The sequence below is a fragment of the Chiloscyllium plagiosum genome, unplaced genomic scaffold (assembly GCF_037043375.1).
Source record: "Chiloscyllium plagiosum isolate Xiang-an unplaced genomic scaffold, Cpla_swu_hap1 HiC_scaffold_38, whole genome shotgun sequence".
Lineage (NCBI taxonomy): Eukaryota > Metazoa > Chordata > Chondrichthyes > Orectolobiformes > Hemiscylliidae > Chiloscyllium > Chiloscyllium plagiosum.
The window spans coordinates 46,129,557-46,148,786 of NW_028270176.1; the positions used below are offsets into that span (position 1 = coordinate 46,129,557).

At 40.9% G+C, this 19,230-nt stretch overlaps 1 gene segment (V, D, J or C); it reads right to left on the minus strand.

Moving 5' to 3' along the window:
* Positions 1 to 727: 727 nt before the first annotated feature.
* LOC148139481 (Ig heavy chain C region-like) overlaps positions 728 to 19,230 on the minus strand; it is a 338,633-nt gene continuing 320,130 nt past the window's right edge. Inside the window, 4 exon segments of the C gene segment in view lie at positions 728 to 1,169; positions 1,626 to 1,934; positions 3,879 to 4,190; positions 7,282 to 7,327. Of these exon segments, the coding sequence occupies positions 1,057 to 1,169; positions 1,626 to 1,934; positions 3,879 to 4,190; positions 7,282 to 7,327 (780 nt within the window).

Here is a 19,230-nt window from a genome sequence, read left to right on the forward strand (position 1 = left end):
ATGGGAATCAATGTTAATCATTTGTTAACATGCTTCAAAGGTATTATTTTGCATGGAAATTTTAAATCTTAGACAGCAAGCAAGAAGCTGACTGTTCCTGTTAGTAACTGGGTTACATTGCAGAGGACATCTACCATGAAAACTCTGCGCAGGGAGCAAGAGGACAGACCATTCATCGTTCCCCTCTTCCCTTTGCTCCACAATAGCTTATCTGTCGATTCTCTTTGGTGTGAAAGTGAAGATACATTCTGTCAACTCATGCATTGGTGCAAGATCTCTGGCAGTTCCCCAGAAACAAAGGTTACATTCAAACTGCTCTGCACTCTTTACGATTGGTATGTTCCAATCAAAACTAATTTTAAAGGTCTCTTAAATTTACATTTCCAATTGGCACAATGTGGCAGTTTAAAACTGACGTGAATTTTGTAAGAATGCCCAATTGGGGGAATCAAGAACACCAAGTTCAAAACTCGTGCTCTACTCTTGACATAAAATGGACATTGTTAGATTTCATCACAGAGGGATTTTGGATGTATAAGGTACTTGGCGGAATCCTGCAATGAGTGAGCTTTACTCTGTCTCTGACCCAGGGTGTATCTGAGCAGGGAACATTAACTGCACAAGACACTTGTCCTAGACCTGATAATAATCCACTTTAACTACACATATGCAATGTAAGTCAGAGTGAGAAACGACTAATTCAGTATTTAACTCACAACTAGAGGAAAAAAAAACTTTATTACTTTTGTTGAATTATTAAATGTAACTTTGAGATTTTTATTGACATGAATTAACAGTGTCCATCAGTGCAAGTGAAATGTTTACGAAACTCGGTTTACCGCTGGATTTATCGACTGTTCTGTTGATGATCTTCAATGGAATCGCTTCATGTCCCACCACACAGGAGTAAGAAGCACCGCTGGCCCACTCCTCCGCTGTAATGGATAACAGGCTGTAGATGAAGAAGGAGATGTTGTCACTCTCCGCCATCACCTCGGTGTTCTTGTAGTTACTGGGATTCACCGGCTTGTCATTGTTTGTCCACTTGACGAAGATCTATCGGGGGGAGAAACCTCTCACTAAACAGGTGAGGGAGAGAAACCTCTGAGCGGAGATTTCTTCTGTTGGTGGCAGGAGGACCGACACTGATGGCTCCAGCGGATTAATCACTGCAGAATATTTGAGATAAATATTAATCAACTATAAAAATCCAGAATCAACATCGCAATTTCACTAAATATTAAAATACACCATTTTTAATTTGGGATTTATTCACTTTCATTTTCTAAAGGAGCAGAATGGTATCCATGATGTTCAGTAAAAGAAGTAAAGAGTTTAGTTTAAAAGTCACCTCCATGTTTCCAGCCCACAACGAGGACATTCTGTCCATTTGTCATTGCTGATGGTGACATCACAACCCAGGCTTCTTCCCACCTTATCTGACTTAATCAGAATACAATATCCTTTGGTCAGTCTTTTTCTTAATCAGGTACTTAGCTATCCTGCCATCAGATGCATCATTAATGCTCCCAAAGGTGTTTGTTCATTTCAATCAAAGCCTTCCATTGATGTAACTGGATCTGGATTACACATGGGCTCCTTTGTGCTTTAATCTTACCGCTCACCTTTCTCCTTGTGGATGGAGTCTCTCAGCGGAGTCGGTAAATTCTGATGGTACACCACACATTCAAAAGTAACGCCACTCAGCCAGGCTTCAGTAGAAATGTCTAATTTGCTGATCACGCTGTCGGGATTCTGTCCAGGCTGCTTAGCAATCTCTGATTTCAGAGGCTTCTTTTCTTGTTTCCAGGTCACATTGACTCCAGAAGGAAGATTGGACACAACGCAGGTTAACGTCACCGTCGCCTCCAGTAAGACTTGTTCTACTGGCGGTGGGAGGATTTTAACGGTGTTAGGGTGGCACTCGGTATCTTCTATGAAACAAAAATCAAAGTCAATGAAAAATGCCCATTTCTGATACAAACAGCCAATCTTCAGATTACTCCTTCACAGGGTGAAGACACCACCTTCAAAATGGCAACTCCAACTATTGCTGAAACGATGCTTACTATTGTTGATGTATTTTGATCTGTGAAAGTATTTGTGATTACTTATAACATACCCTGTGTAATTATTCCGAAAGACCACTGGCTTTGTAACAAGTGAAACCTGTGAAAAAAGTAAAATCATCGAAGATACCATCATGTAACCCATGGAATGACCTTTCTTTCAGAGTTTGTCTCTCACTTCAGACCATCTATTGATACTTGTGACAAGAGTAATCTGAAATAATGAGTTCATTTCCATGTTCATAACCTTTAGGTGCAAGTGCTGCTGGTCACACTGACTGCCAAATCAGATCCCAAATTTTGGACAAATTATAATAAATAATAATTATTCTCTTTGCAGAGTTCTAAAGTGTTACAGGACCGGTGAACAGCCATGGAAATTCTGTTCATTATATTTAACATGATTAAAAATACTTTGCGTTATTGGTGTGATGTCATTCTCTAATTTATGTCATTGTTCCTCGTGGGCTGTGTTTGGAATAGATATGAAAACAAGACATGAGTACAGCATTGGATATCGAGAAAGACACCTATCTCCTTAAGTCTTTCCCTCCATTCAGTTAGTTCAGAACTGGTCTGTACTTTCACTTTATTTACCAAGCTGCATTTTTTAAATTCTTCATAGAGCAGGAGAGAAAAAAAACACAAACAAAAGCGTCTTAAATTAATCTACAAACGCGATGGAAATGTCACTAATTTTATAGACATCCACTACTCACTGTGTAAACATCACCACCCCAAACAGGCTAAATCAGCCTGTCTCGAGTTCCTAGTTCATTCATCCCTATTGTAGCATTCCCACCAGAATTTATTCTCCTGCCTCATCCACTAATTACAGAGAGCATCTTAAAGAAGCTCAGTGAGATCACATTTATCCCCGTTCATCAAATGTGATAGCCACTTGGTCTGTGGTCTGATCCCATAAATGAAGTTAAAGAGCTCAGTACCAGATAAAAATCGATGTCGTACAATGTCCAACCAACAGGTCATTCCTGAGCAGGGAATGAAGCATTGAACGCATTTTGATTTATTTTCAAGTAAGGGTCACTGCATATGTTAACCACGTCAATTTGATAGAGGATCAGAATAAGGCTGTTAGGCCAATCCAGAGTTTAGATCAGAATGATGCTGGAAAAGCACAGCAGGTCAGGCAGCATCCGACGAGCAGGAAAATCGACATTTCAGGCTAAAGCCATTCTCCTGCCTTCTCCCTGTACTAAACAAGAGCCGATCTATCTCTGGCTTGAGTACACACAATGGCCTGGCCCCCATAGCCCTCTGCAGCAACATGTTCCACAGACTCATCACCCTCTGGCTGAAGAAACCCTCCCCATCTCAGTTCTAAACGGTGCCCCTTTGACCCTGAGACTGTGCCCTTGGGTCCTAGTCTCGCCTACCAGTCAAAGCATCTATTCCACATTCACTCGACCTCAGTCTCTCAGTATTTTCTATGTTTCAATCATATATCTCTCCAATATCCCCCTCCACCCCAAACGTATCCTTGAAGCAGCTACCAGGCAAGCATTCAGCACTCTGAATGCCTCTCCCAGCATGGTCAGGCAACAAACTATTTAACAAAGCTCACTGTCTATATATCTATCTTCAACAGAGAGGAAACATGCTTTTCTGACTTGCCAAAATGTTGAATTATGAGCAATGCTAATGTAACACTCAAACTGAAATGAGATACGTGGCATGTTGGGAAACGAGAAGCTGTACCGTGCTGTTTACTATGCCTGATAAATTCGTGTGTTTGATTCACATCAGAGTTCAGATTGATTTGTAGCTCTCTCAGTCTGTGTCTCTTACCCTGGAGTGCGGTGATGTTTTTACTTTGAGTGTTCTCTCCATGAGTGACCTGGCAGGTATAGACCGCACTGTTGAACCATTCACCATAAGGGACCATCAGCCGACTTGTCACCGAGAAGTTCCCGTTCGCCTCACACACGGGAGACTTGAAGAAGCCAGAATCCAAGGGTCGGCCATTTTTCAACCAACTCACGGAGATTGACTTCGGATGGAACTCGATGATTGAACAGACGACGGTTGCAAACTTGCTGCTTGCGATTTCTTCACTGGAGCTCACAGTTAGGAGAAGGGTTGGTTGGAGAGGATCTGTACCTTTAGGAAACACATCGCATACATTATCCGATGAATTTCATAACAAATACAATCAGTTCTCATATATCAAGGTTTCTTATGGTTAATGGATACAAGAATCATAATTGTGCAGAGTGCTGGAGAAGCTGGGATCCACACAGAAAGCCCAGCAGGACAATGTGAAAGGCTAAACTTAGAGGACACAGCAAGGGAGTCAAGGAGGCAGAGAAACTATAGGCTGGTAACACCAGAAGGGAGATAGCAACGTTGGATGGTATTCGTTTTAATGACAGAGTCTGATGAACAAGGCAGACGAATTACTGGCATAAATGAAGATATGATGCCGTTGCTATCACGGAGACATATTGAGAGCCGGGCAGGAGCGGCTATTCAATATTCCAGGATTTAGTGCCTTCAGGCGAGACAGGGAAAGATAGAAAATGATGGGGGCAGGGGTGTGCGGAACAGAGTGTTGTTTCTGTTGCAATTCTGACAAGAGTATTTTAGGCTGTAAAGAGAAATGAAATCATGGATACCTCCTGAACAAAGGCAAATGGACAGTACTTCAAAACCAAAACACAGCAAACATAACTACTGGGAGAGCACGATAGACCTTACTGTTGGTCCAAAATACCAAGTGCAAATACATGGGCAAATTTCAGAGACATGTAAATTAAATAGGGGAATGAGAAAAGATGTTTTTCACTTCCTCAGCATAGGCTTGGATATTCATTTTGTCAAAAATTTAGAGGGAACATAATTCTGAAAATGCCCCCAGGAGAATATTTGAACAATGTATGTGTTTAATACAGAGAATTTTAATCCAGACCTTGCAAGAGAGGGGTGAACCTGAACTTAACTTTAGGGAATGAAGTCGACCGTTTGGGTAAAACATCAATGGTGGAGCACTTTGCAGACAGTGATCGTAAATCAGTTGGATTTCAGATTGTACTGCAAAGGAATAGAAATTGGCCCAAAGTTCTGAAAAGGGGAAGGACAGTTTTAGTAAGGTCAGGTAATGACTTGACCAGAGTGGACTGGAAGCTGACACTTATTGGTAAATCTGAGTTAGAGCAGTGTGACACATTTAAGAAAGAGATAGAAAAATCACAGGGAGGACATTTCCCAGGAAGCCACTGCGTGGTACCAAGAATGCAGTGGGCTCTGGACACCAAAGGGCATGGAGGGGGAGATAAAGAGAAACAAGGAAGGCTTCCGGTCTATACTGAAATCTCAAAACAATAGAAACTAATATGGAGTACAGAACGTGCAAGGGGGAGTTTGAAAGTCAAAGGAATTGGAAGAGCAAAAGGGACCATGAGAAAATAATAGCAGTCAAAATAAAGGAAAATTTTTTAAAAGTTACAGGCTCATTCATAATAAAAGAATTATTCGGGATACAGTAATGCCCATTAAGTGTTATTATTGGAGTGGAGCCGGAGGATTAGGTTGTGGTCAAAACGAATGTGTTGTGTCAGTGTTCACTAGTTAGAGGGACAGTGTGGGGTCCGAAATCATGGAGGGGTGTTGTGATGTACTTTCAGAAATTAGGACACATGACGTGATGTTCTGTGTTGTCTTGCTGAATGAAAAGTGGTTATATTTCTAGGGCAGATAAAAAGTATACCAAGCTGTTGAGCGTTGCAAAGGATGAAATAGTTGGGTTGCTGACAATAATTTCGAATTCCTGTCTGGACACAGCAGTTGTGCCAAGTGAGTGTAGATTATCCAACTTTGCACTGTTATGCAGGACGAAGGAAGGGATAAACAATGAAAACATTGATCTGTCAAGCTAGCCTCAGAGGTAAGGAAACTATTGAGAAGTGAAATTAGTCTTCATTTGGAAGATAAATCAACAATTTTCAGCATGGTTTTATTGAGAGGAAGTCATGTGTAACAATTTGATAGTAGTTTTCAGAGAGATAACTCGATGTCCAGATGATAGCAATAATCAGAGCCAATGGGATCCGAGTTAATTTGACAGATTGGATCTAGAAATGGCTGAGTGATGGGAGCAGGGGATAATAGTCATCGGGAGTCTGCGTGACTGGAAATCTATGTCTCCTGGTGTTCTGTAGGGATTAATGTTGATTTCCGTGCTATTTCTCTTACATACCAATGATTGAGACTCAAATTTAGGAGGATTAACCAGTGAATTCACAGATGAAATGAAAACTGTTATGTTGGTAATTCATGAGCTTAATGGCTTGAGATTGCAGGAGGATTGTGTGTGAAGAGAAGTTGCAAATGGAAATTATTCCAGATAAATGTAAGGTGATGTAATTCGGCAGAAGAATCTGTGAGGTATGATGTTTTGAATGGTGGAACCCTGGAAAGGATTGAGGATCTTTGGTGCATGTACCCACCGATCCCCTATAGTACTGTGTCGTCTGGATAAAGAGGCTAAGAAAGTGGGAGGATATTTGCTTCTATTAGCCTAGACATTGACAATGAAGAGTAGGGAGATGATACTGGAACTTAATAGAACACTGGTTAGGCCACACTGAAGCGTTGTGTGCATGTTATCGAAGGAATGTGATTACACTGAAGGCAGTATTGATGAGATTTGTCAGGATCTTGCCTGGGTTGGAGGGTTTTAGTTATGAAACTAGATTAGATAGACAGGGGCTTTCCTTGGAGCAGAGGAGAATTAGGGAGAAGATTATCATGATGTCTAGAATTATTTTAGGCTTGGACAGGGTAAACTGGATGAAACCTTTCCCCTTAATGGACAGGTCAATGCCTCAGGGGCACAGGGTGAAGGTAAGGCCTGAGGCTTCCAAGTGGATCTCAGGGGAAAGCAAAATCAAACAGAGGGTGGTGTTAGCCTGGAAAAAGCACCTATAAGTCATGTAGAGACTGAGCCCCTCATAATAAGTATGAAGTATTGAGATGCATCCTTGCAAGGGCAAGTCACGCAAGGCAATGGATCATGTGCTGGCACATGAGACTGGAACAGTTAGGTGGCTGTTATTGATAGGCATGAACTGGATGGATCAAAGGGCCTTTTTTCCTGTGCTGTACAAGGTGATTCTGTGAGAACGGTTATAAATAATGCCTTATTCATATTAATCCCAGATGCTCTGTTTATCTCAGCTCCCACAACACGTACCTGGACATGGCATTTCTTTGCTCTTGTGTGACCCGCTGTGTTGAACCTCACAGTAGATTTTGCTGTGGCAATGTGCCGCTGACCCGGGCAGGGTTAACTGGCTGCTCAAGGTGTAGGTTCCCTTCTTGTTTCTCACTGATGGGTAAGTCTTCAATCCAGTCGTGATCAGCTCCCCTCCTTTCTTCAAGGTTACCTTGGTGACGTCAGGGGAATAGTCCATCGCCAAACAACCACAGATTGCAGAACTGGTGTTGTGCTCCTGACAGGAGGAGACCAGGCCATAACGCGTTGGGGGAGATGGTGTCTCTACAATAGAATGACCAACTGAGCATGTTAGTTTCTGTTAATTTGACCTTGTTAGTTACTCAAATGTATCCTCAGCTGTAAACGTTTGCCAATATGCTCCCAGCATAACTGGGGTTTATTTCTGATTCCTAACAGTTGCTGATCATGATCATTGGTTCCCTCTTTAGAAACATGCCCTCGACCTTGACCATTGCCATATAATTTACGAAGAAGAACATCCTGATGCCACCCCAGTAACTGTTTGAAGATCTCACCAACGGAAACTTTCATTGGATTGCTGTGAAGAGCAGTGAGGTTTCACAAAATACAAACCAAGGAAATGCAGATTCATCGAATTTCTACAGTGTGTGCAAACAGGCCATTTGTCCCAACAGGTCCACACCCACCCTCTGAAAAGTAACGCATCCAGACCCATTCCCCTACCCTATTATGCTACAGTTAACCCTGACTAATGCACCTAAACTCCCAATCACTGAAACAACATTTGCAATTCCCCCAGCTTGCACATCTTTGGACTGTGGGAAGAAACGCACACAGACATGGGGAGAAAGTGTCAACTCTACACAGACAGTCACCCGAGGCTGGAATGGAACACGAGTCCCTAGCACTGTGAGGCAGCAGCACTAACCACGGAACCAGCGTGCTGTCCCACTAGGTGCCGTGCTGTTGGAAATACCCAACAGCTGGCAGTACCCCCGGACAGAAATCAGAGTGAATCATAGAACATAGAACATTACAACGCAGTACAGGCCCTTCGGCCCTCGATGTTGCGCTGCCCTGTCATACTAATCTGAAGCCCATCCCACCTACACTATCCCATGTACGTCCATATGTTTGTCCAATGACGACTTAAATGTACTTAAACTTGGCGAATCTACTACCGTTGCATACCCTTACTACTCTGAGTAAAGAAGCTCCCTCTGACATCTGTCTTTTCCCTATCTCCCCTCACTTTAAAGTTGTGTCCCCTCGTGTTTGCCGTCCCCATACTTGGAAATCAGGTCCAGTGAGCCTTCCTCACTTATCAATGCAAGGCAGAATGTTCTCTCTGGGAGGAAGGTCACTGCAGCAGCCGCACAGGCAGGAGCTGAGCACTGAGACGGGGAGGATGGCTGTCATGGCTGAACTCATGCCAATTGGCTGGAAGTTGAAACATCTAATTTACAATTATCTGAATTCTGGAGGTCTCTGAAAAATGGAGGACCATTAAGGTTCAGAGACTTTGGAGAGTTACAGCTGAGTATTTACGTAAATGTGATTTGAGAAATGAACAAGTAATCTTTAACTTTAATAACTATCAAACTGATACGCAGTTCACCACCAAACCTCCTCTTTCAGACTAACCACTGCACTTACTCTGCCTAGACCTAAATTTCCACTCACATTGACAAACCCTACCCTGCTATACACCCATTCATGCCCGGAACACACAATCCCTATCCCACAAAACACATCCAAGTCAATCCATGGAAATGCTTGGGAGCATAGGCAGGTCTGAAGCACCTCAATAGTTTCAGTTCGCCAGGGAAAGACCATTTATCATGATGCTCTGCTTTCTGTTAGTCAGTCAATCCTCTATCCAATTCAATACTCTACCCTTAACTCCTTGGATCTAACCGGCTAGATCAGTCCCTTATGCAGCACCTTGTCAAATGCCTTCTGAAGTTCAGATGTACAGCAGTTGCTGTATCCCCATTATCCACCTTGCTGGTTACATTCTCAAAGAGCTCCAGCAAGTTTATCAAGCACAACCTGCCCATCATGAAACTGTGCTGACCCTGGTGAATTGATCTTTGTTTTCCAAGTGTTTAGTTATTTCTTACTTTACGGTTGACTGAAGAAACTTCCCCACTACAGAGGTTAAACTCACTGGTCGACAGTTTGTGAATTTTTGCCTATCTCCTGTTTTGGGAACGAGTACTACATTATTAATTTTCCAATACATCGGTACCGTTCCAGAATTCAAGGATTTTTTTGAATATCCTAATTAACACATCCACTATCTCTGCTGTTACATCCTTTAATATGATCGACTGCAGGCCGAGGGTCTGACCTGCCTATGAACCCATCAATGCATTTAATAGCTTCTTCCTCGTCATAGTACTTCCATCATGATCCTTTGCAGTTGTTTTAAATTTTGGGAAGAAATTATCTTGCACTGTGAAAACAGAACTGTTGATTTACCTCTGCCATTTCTGGGTTTCCCATTATTACCTCGCTTTTTTCATCCTCTAAAAGGCCAACCTTTGCTTTCAGCATTTTTAAACTTTTTGACTACTCAGAAAAGTGTTCTTTATCATTTCTTATGTTTTCATCTCATTTCCTTCATGGCCGTTTTGATTATGTTTTCAGTAACCATTTGCTGACAAGTAAAGTATTTTTCTTTAATTCATTAAAGGATGAGCGTGTCGCTGGTTAGACAGCAGCCATTGTCTGTCTCTAATTTCCCAGAAGGCAGTTAAGCGTCAACCAGATTTGTGTGAGTTTGAAGTCACATGTCGGTCAGACCAGGTGAGGATGGTGGTTTCCGATCCTAAAGGACATTCATGAAGCATATGGGTGTTTCCACCAATGAGCAATGGATTCATTATCATCAATAGACTCTTAATTCCAGGTTCATATTGGATTTAAATTCCACCATCTGCCGTGGCGGCATTTGAAGCCATGTCCCCAGAACATTATCTGGATTAGCAGTCAGCGATAATACCACCAGACAAGAACCTTCATGTTGTTGTTGACGTCCTTGTTAAGACATTGATTGCTTTTCACCTTTTTACAATTCCTCTTCCACTCAGGATTACACTTTATTTGAGGAGTTTTGACTATCTCCCACAGTAGTTGCCATTGTTCTTCAAATGTCTTGCACTTTAATTGTTTTGACATGTCCATTCAGGCCAAGCCCTTCCTCAGGCCAGTAAAACTATCATTGTCCAACACTAACTATCTCCCATGTGACTCTGTCTTCGCTGTTAGTCTGAATGTGAAACTCCAACATGTTGTGGTCACTCTTTCTAAGATGATCCTGTACTGCAATATGATTAATCAATCCTTCCTCATTACGTAATACCAAAGCCAGTTCTCTGGTTGGTTCCATTACATGTTAGTCAAAGAAATAATCCATCATATATTCGACGAATCGTTATTTGATGGCTCCGCTTGCCAAATTCATTAATCCAGTCAATTTGCATGCTCACTTTACCATAATCACTCTTGTGCTCTTGTCTCAAACCATCGTTATTTCCTGGTTCATGCTATTCCCTACCATGAAAGTAATTTGTCGTGGCCGGCGGGGGGGGGGGGGGAGGGGGGTAGTTTGTGGGCTGGAAATGCTCCTAACAATAGGTTTCTTTCAATGTGTTTTATTTCAAACCAGAATGATTCATTAGTTTTGTCCCACGTGCTAATACCATTTCTTAATACAACTTGGACATAATCCTTAACGAATACAGGCACTCCACATGCTGTACCTTCTTGTCTGAATACTGAGTAGCCTTGGAAATTTAATACCCTAGTCCTGACCTTCATGTAACCACATTTCAGTCATGCCCACCATGCCATACCTATTTATACCTGTTTGCGCCATCAGCTCATTCATTTTATTACAAATACTGCACACATTTAGTTCGAAAAGTTCTACCGATTTAGCTTGCTCTTTTAATACTTGTGTACACAGGCGCTCCATCCTTATTTATTGATCCCTGATAATAGTGAGCCTATCATTTTCTCCAACTTTCAACTCAAGTTTTTTAAATTGTTGTGATTAGTTCCCTCAGCATGGTCATTAAAATGGCTCTGCATGTTTATTTGACAAACCTTTACTTTCTGTTCATTTTCTGACCTGCTGCTTTGGTTCCCAACCTCCTGTATCATTAGCTTAAATGTGCACGATCACACCTCCCTTCCAGGATGTTGGGTACCATCCAGTTGAAGTGCACACTTTCCTTTTCGTACAGTTGCCACTTGCCCTGAACGCGATCCGAATAATCCAAAAATCAGAAACCCTCCTCCCAAACTAGTTCTTTGCCACATATTCAATTCGACTATCTTTCTCTTCCTTGTCTTCCTTCCAGATGCCCGGGGAGTAATCCCAAGAATATAATCCTGGAGATCCTGCTTTTAAATTCACTCCTAACTCCCTTAACTTCCTTTTCAGGACCTTTCAAACTTTAACTCTTCTTACCTTTGTCATTGGAGTCAATGTGAACCACGACCGCTAGCTGTTTACTCTCCCACTTCAATATGCACTGAGCATGCTCAGAGACATTCTTGATCCTGGCACCGACCTGCCTTTTTATGAAGAAATCATAGAATCCTAGAATCCCTACGGTGGGAAAACAGGCCATTTCAAACAGCACGTCCACGCTGACATTTTGAAGATTACCGCTTTCTGACCCTTTCCCCTACTCTGTTACTCTGCATTTACCCCTGACTAATGCACCTAAGCGGCATATCGCTGACCACTATTGGCAAAATACAAACAACCCAGATCCATTCCTCTACATTATGTTGAATCTGCTTTCTCACAACAGATACTGACAGAACTACTGAGCATTTCCAGCAACTTCTGGTTTTGTCACCAATGTTGATTGCATATTGATAAAAACGTGTGCAAAACAGAATTGAAAAAAAAGTCGAATTTAGACTCTCAAGAGAAAACTAATTATTTGGTCGTTCAATGATCCCTGTAAAGGTTCATTTCATTATTGCTGTTCGGTCAATGAACATCATTTGTTCACTTTCCCAGTCCATGAATAAAGGAGGTTTTTACATCTTTTTTTATATCAGAAAGCTTGGAAACGTTGCACATTTACTCTTTCATATGAGAATATGATAACATCTCATTCTTTCTTCTCAGTCCAAGAACATGCACACATATAAACGCACATGCATACACACATAGACACACACACACACACTGGAAAGAAGGATTCAGGTAAAGGAAGGATGAGAGAAAATTGGGCTTTTTTGGAACAGAAAAGACTATTATATGAACTTACTAAGTTGATCAAATTTATGGAAAGCTATGCAAGGCGGATAAAAGTTATTGTTATGAAGGTGTAGAGATATATGTTACATTTAAGAGAGACGGGAAGCTGGCACAAAGTGTTCTGTAAGAAGTTAAATGTAACATTTTACTGTGAAATCAATAGCTGAGTTGCCACGAAACGAAAACCAATTCAACTTCCGCCAGTTTAAATTTTGCCCCAACACACTGAAATCAATATGAGTTTGAAATACTTGGTGACTTCAAAATCAATGAAATGGTCCGAAGTTTAGAGGTATAAAACTGGACATTTTGAACATTTATGGGGAGAACTGCCAAGGACATCCAGAAAGATAGACTGCAAGTTGAAGGCCTTTCCGAAAGGTACCTGTCTAGAAGAGGTTTACACAGCAGAACATCGATGACAATCGAGAGAAAACTCTACAGAGGAAAGTATACAAAGGAGACTCGACAACGTTGACTGGTTTTGAAACGTGATAATTTTTTGTAAACCTTAATCGTTTTTTTTTGTTTGATCGAACCAGTATTGTAGAGTGGGAGATCAAAGATACGTTCAACCGAAGGGAGTTCTAAATAGTTGTTGTTTTATTATTCTCTGTTGGACTTAATTAACAAAATTGTTAATTTTACTTTAAATTGTGACCTCTGTAAATGGATCTTTGTGTTTCGAAATTTAACAGATTATGGCATGAGGTGAACTTTTTCTGTGCGGCTGGTTTAAATTAGGAGAGCGGTTCACCCTGTGTCGTAAGAGCTTAGGGGCTTTCGTCCACGATATGAACAGGTTTAGACAGATCCAGACTGAGGTTTGAGCAGATTTGAATAGATTTGAGGTATGAAAAGAAAACAAAGTATATTTAAACATTTGCACGTTCGTGTCTGAAATCTTTAAATAAAACGTCAGTGAGACAACTTGTTTAATTCCTATGGCTTGTGTTTGTTTAAATTAAAAGTGAGAGAAATGGCTTTTTAAAAAGTTAAGAGGGTTTTGAAGATGATTCTCAAATTTATCACGAAATCTTAGAAGGAAAGATAAAGACCAAACTTTTAGAATTAGCAAGGAAGTTAGATTTAGATTTACCCAAGGACAAAAGTAAAGCTGAAATTGTCTGGGAATTTCTGAATACTAAGATGTGCCAAAACACAGAAAAGTGCAGTAGAGTGAGAAAAAAAAACCTGAAACTAGAATTGAGGAAAATGCAATTTAAAAATAAACAAAGGGAGAGAAAGAGAGAGAGAGAGAAGAAACAGAAAGCAAGACAGAACAGAGAGGAAGAAAAAAAGAGAGAAGGAGAAGGTTCTTACCTGACCATAAAGAGAGAGAATTTGAACTTGAGAAGTTGCGATTCAGTCAGCAAAGTAACATTAAAAAGATGGAGATTAAAAGAGACGATCGTTTTATATGCAACAATGTCAATACTCTGCAACATTTTAATGAGAAAGATGCTGCATGCCTTCGTTATCGCATTTGAAAAATTGGCTAGGCATTTGGAGTGGACCAAGGATTTATGGGTAATGCTAGTTCGGACTAAAGTGGGAGGCAGGGCGAGTGAGGTATTTTCTCCGCTGTCAGATGAGGAGTCAGGAGATTCTCAAGACGTCAAACAAGCTCTTTTAAGTGCTCACGAATTGCTACCAGTATCATTTGATAGCAGTACAGAAACGTAAAGATGTAATCAGGTCAGACTTATGTTGAGTTTGAAATCATTAAACATAGGCATTTTGATAGATTGATGCTTACTTTACAAATATATATGACCTATGAGGCTCTAATGGAAATTATTCTGCTGAAGAAATTGAAAACCTCAGTTCCAGAGATGATAAGAATTCACGTGGAGGAACAGAAAGTTCAGAAATTGAGAAGGGTAGTAGAATTAGCAGACGAATACATGTTACTGCATAAGACAAGCTTCCAAGCAGAATTTCGTCCTGTGAAGTATGCATTTGGGAGATGTGGAGATGCTACACTGCAAAAGAAACAGTAGAGAATAAGAGTTTACCACAGGTTAAAGAAGATGTCAAAGAGGCCTCAGGTGCTTTCACTTAATAGAGTGGGGCACAGAAAGCGACAGTGCCGGTGGTTTCAGAAGGGCATTGGTAAAAGATGTTTTCACTGCCATAAGAAGGGATTTGTCTGGTCACAGTGCTGATCATTAAGAAAGGGATTGTGAGAAAAGATATGGCAAAAGAAGGTAAGCCAGTGGCATTAGTGAAAGTCTTAAAGGAAACCCCAACAGGAACCGAAGAACCTGCAGTAAATTGCACAGCCTAGGCAGAGGATGGGTATGGAGTTAATACCTGATCTCTTTAAAAATTCGCCTCTGTGAGTAAACTTTACTCAGAAACAACAGGGGGAGAAGGAAAATAAGTTATAATTTTGAGAGATACAGGATCTAACCAGTTTCTAATAGTAAGAGAAGAGCAAATTTGCAGTATTTCTGATCTGTAACCTGAGAGTATCATAATTTGGGCGATAGATGGACAGAAATTTAGGGTTCCTCTCCATAAGATCAGGTTGGAGTGCCTTCTCAAGTCTGGGGAAGTAACCGTGGGAGTGACTGACAGAGTGTGAGTTCCAGGAATCCAGTTTGTTCTCGAGAATGATTAAGCAGGGTCCAAGTTGGGAGCGATACCCATTGTTGTGGAGAAGCCCAAGAAGACCAAGAAACTGAGGAGTTAAAACAGAAATATACTGGTATTTTCCCAGACTGAACAGTAACCAGATCCCACTATCATAAGTCACAGCAGGAAGTATAAACTAAAGACAAGATGAAGGAGTTAAGGTTCAGTTAGCTGACATCCTGTTTGACGTAATGGTGCAGGGAAAACATGAACAAACAGAGGGTCATACAAAGGTGTTTAGTCCTGAAAGACTAAGAGATTTGCAACAGACAGGCAAGGTGATAAAAGATATATATGTGGATGCGTACTCTGAAAGTGAGGCAGAGATATTCCCGAGGATTATTATCAGAAATAGGAAACCTAAAACGGAAATGGAGACTACGGCAAGTTAGTGCAGATGAGTAGTGTGCTGAAGTGCACCATATTGCGTTGCCGGTAGCATAGAGACAGGAGGTGTTACGGGTAGCACGTGAACTACCTGTGGGAGATCACCGAGGGGTATAAAACACTCAGGCTAAAGGACAAAAACATTTTTATTGACCTGGAATGCACAAAGATATGGTTAACTTCTGGCATACATGTCATACATGCCAAATAGTAGGCAGACCACAGGCAGTAATGAAACTAGCACTTCTGTCGCCAATTCCAACATTCAGAAACCCCTTCATGTGGCTTATAAATGAGTGACCCTCCGGAAAAGTAAAGGAGAGAAAGAATTGGAGAAACAGGTGCTAGTTTCTGCCCCACAGAGTGAGAAATCAATTCCAAATGTTGTGGATTTTGATGTGCCTCAAAATATGTTAAAAATGTAGAAGTCCTTGAGCAGTGGGATAGGTTCGTAAACAATCTGCCTCAGGAGCATAGAACGCAGTTGAAACGTTTGTTATTGCAATATGTGGACAGATGTAAGAATCATATGGGGAGAACTAATGGCATTGTACCTGAAGTAGAGGTATGGAGTACTATTCCGATAAATCAACACCCCTATCGGCTTAATTTTCTCAAAGCCAGACAGGTATAGAAGGAGGTGGAGGCTATGCTCAAAGAAGTCATCATCGAACCTAGCCAGAGCGAGTTCAGCTCGCCGATTATCTGCGTTCCCAAACCGTATAGGACTCAGTGATTTTGGTTTGATTATTGGGAGGTCAACACTGCTACAAAATCAGACTTATATCCAATACCGACATTGGAAGACTGTATCGAGAAAGTTGGACAAGTCACTTACATCACGAAGTTTTACTTAATGCGTGGTTTCTTGCAGGTATCTTTATCAGAGACGGTAAAATAAATTTCTGAATTGTTACGCCAAATGGACTGTATCAATTCAAAGTGATGCCCTTTGGAATGAAGAACACACCCAACACATTCCAAAGACTCATGAACAGAGTTGTGGCCTGATTAATAAACTGTGCAATCCGTTTGGACGATGTAGTGATCTTTAGTAAGTCCTGGAAAGATCACTTGGTACAGTTGGCAGAGCTCTTTCAATGAATACGCAAAACAAAACTGGTGATAAAATTAAACAAAACTGAATTTGCGAAAGCAGACGTGATGTTCTTGGAACAAAATATCGGTCATGGAAGGTTGATCTCATGGAACACAAAGATAAAAGCTACCCAGGAGTTTGCACGACCAACCTCGAAGATAAAGGTGCTTTGCTTCTTAGGAGTCAACAGAATCTATCGGAAGTTTGATCCAAACGTCAGCAGTGTAGTGGCACCATTAACCGACTTGCTGAAGAAGAACACAAATTTTTGGTGGACAGAACAATGCTAGGACGCACTCGACCATTAAAAAGAAATATTGAACACCAAACCAGTTTTAGATACACCAAACGTTTCTAAACCTTTCAACGTTGCCATCGACGCTAGTGACATAGGAGTTGGAGCTATACTGTGACAGGAAGAGATGGGATTGTACTTTTCAAAGAAACTCAAGATCCACCAAAGAAAATATTCCATGATTGAGAAAGAACTATTGAGTTTGGTGCTCGACTTACGACATTTTAATGTGTACTCGCAAGCAGTGTGTTGGAGACGGTTGTGTACACGGAGCCCAATTTGCTTACATTCTTTGAAAGCTTTAAAGATTATTTCATTGGAGCCTTAAGTTACACACTTTTAGTTTAAAAATTGGACATGTAGCATGTCGTAAGAATGTAATCACAGATGCGTTCTCACAGATTTAACTAATAAAGTTTAGACGAGATTTGTAATTATTCAATGTAAAATATCGGTATATTGGGAAAGGTTAAGGTGAACTTAGATTTCAGTTATCTGTATGTTATGGTAATGTGTTTAAAGAATAGAAAAAACAAATGAGATCGTATTTTCATTATGATGGTTCTTTTTTTGAGAGAGAAGGTGTTATGAACGTGTAAAGGGTACTGTACCTTTAAGAGAATTGACGAATTTACAAGCACAGTGAGTTCTGGAAAATTTACAATGTAACATTTGGTCCAGCCGCTGGCAGTACCTGGGATGCTTTGAAACAAAAAATAAAATCAAATTTGATCAATCCGTTTAAATTGTATACCAAGAAACTAAACTACAATCGAGTTTAAATTTGGCAGTTGGCAATATTATAAAAAAATGAAGTGACCTGATGCTTTGGGGTATAAAACTGAAAAAAATTGACCAGTTCTGGGAGAACTGCCACGCAACCAACAACTGCAGACTGCCGGGAGAACAGCTCTCTGAAATTTACCTATATGTACCAATTACCTGTGAAACAGAAACACTACGGAGAAGAAAAGAAGACAGAGGAAGATACAAAGAGACGATTCGACAGCTGGCAGTTTCTGAAATTTGTCTGCTTTTGTAAATCTGAATTGAGGGTTTTATCCGATCAGTATTGTGGAAGAGAAAGTAAAAGATAGGTCACAGAATGGAGCTGCAAATAGTTGTAAGGTAATTATTTACTGTTAGACTTTTTTTTAAAGTTATTAATTTTTATTTTAAATGCGAACCTTTACGATGGTTCTTGGACTTCAGAATTTTTACATATTACAGCACGGGCTAAATCTTTTCTGTCTTGCGAGTTTAAATTAGCGTGCGGGTTGGGGCGGGGGGGGGGGGTGGTGTTACCCCGTGTTGTAACACATTAACTCTGATTTTTCTGCACAGATGCTGTCAGACCTGCTGAGCTTTTCCAGCGCATTTCTGTCTAAGCTCTTGACTTTCTTATGTGTATCATTGACAGCCATGACTGAAGTGCTGGAGGACAGGAAGGCGGCTAATGTTTTTACATTATTTGTAATACGGCTGCAAGGAAAACCCAGGGAACTACAGACCAGTGAGTTTGATGTCAAGGATGGGTGAGTGTTTGTAGGAGATTCTGAGAGGCAGGATTTACATGCATTTGGAAAGGCAAGGACTGATTAGGGATATTCAGCACGGCTTTGTGTCTGGGTATCCACGTCTCACAAACTAGAATGCAGTTTTCGAAGAGCTGATCGGGAAGATAGATGAAGTTAAAGCAGCATGCGCTCTCTTTGTGGACCTTGGTGAGGCCCAACAAGATTCCTCATGGTAGCCTGGTTCATAAGGTTACAATCACGGGATCAGTGGGAGCTAGCCAATTAGAAACAAAATTGGCTTGACAGTAGGAGTTAGATGATGCTGGGAAAGATGTGTTGTCCAAATTGGAGGCCCGTGACCAGTGATGTGCCACAAGGAACAGTCTGTTGCTGTTCAGTGTTTTTGTAAATGATTTAGATGAGAATATAGGAACCGTGGATAGTAAGTTCGTAGACAGACCCCCCAGAATTGATGCTAATAGTGGACAGTGAAGAAGGTTATCTTAGAGAACAATGAGATTGTGATCAACTGGGAAAGTAGGCTGATGATTAGCAGGTAGAGCTTCATAAATGTGAGGTGTTACATTTTATTGGACAAACTACGGCAGCATTTATACAGTTAACAGTAGGGGCATTGGTGAGTGTATTCGAACAGAAAAACCCAGGGTGCAGGTACATAGTTCATTGAAACTGGAGTCGCAGGTAGATAGTGCTGTGA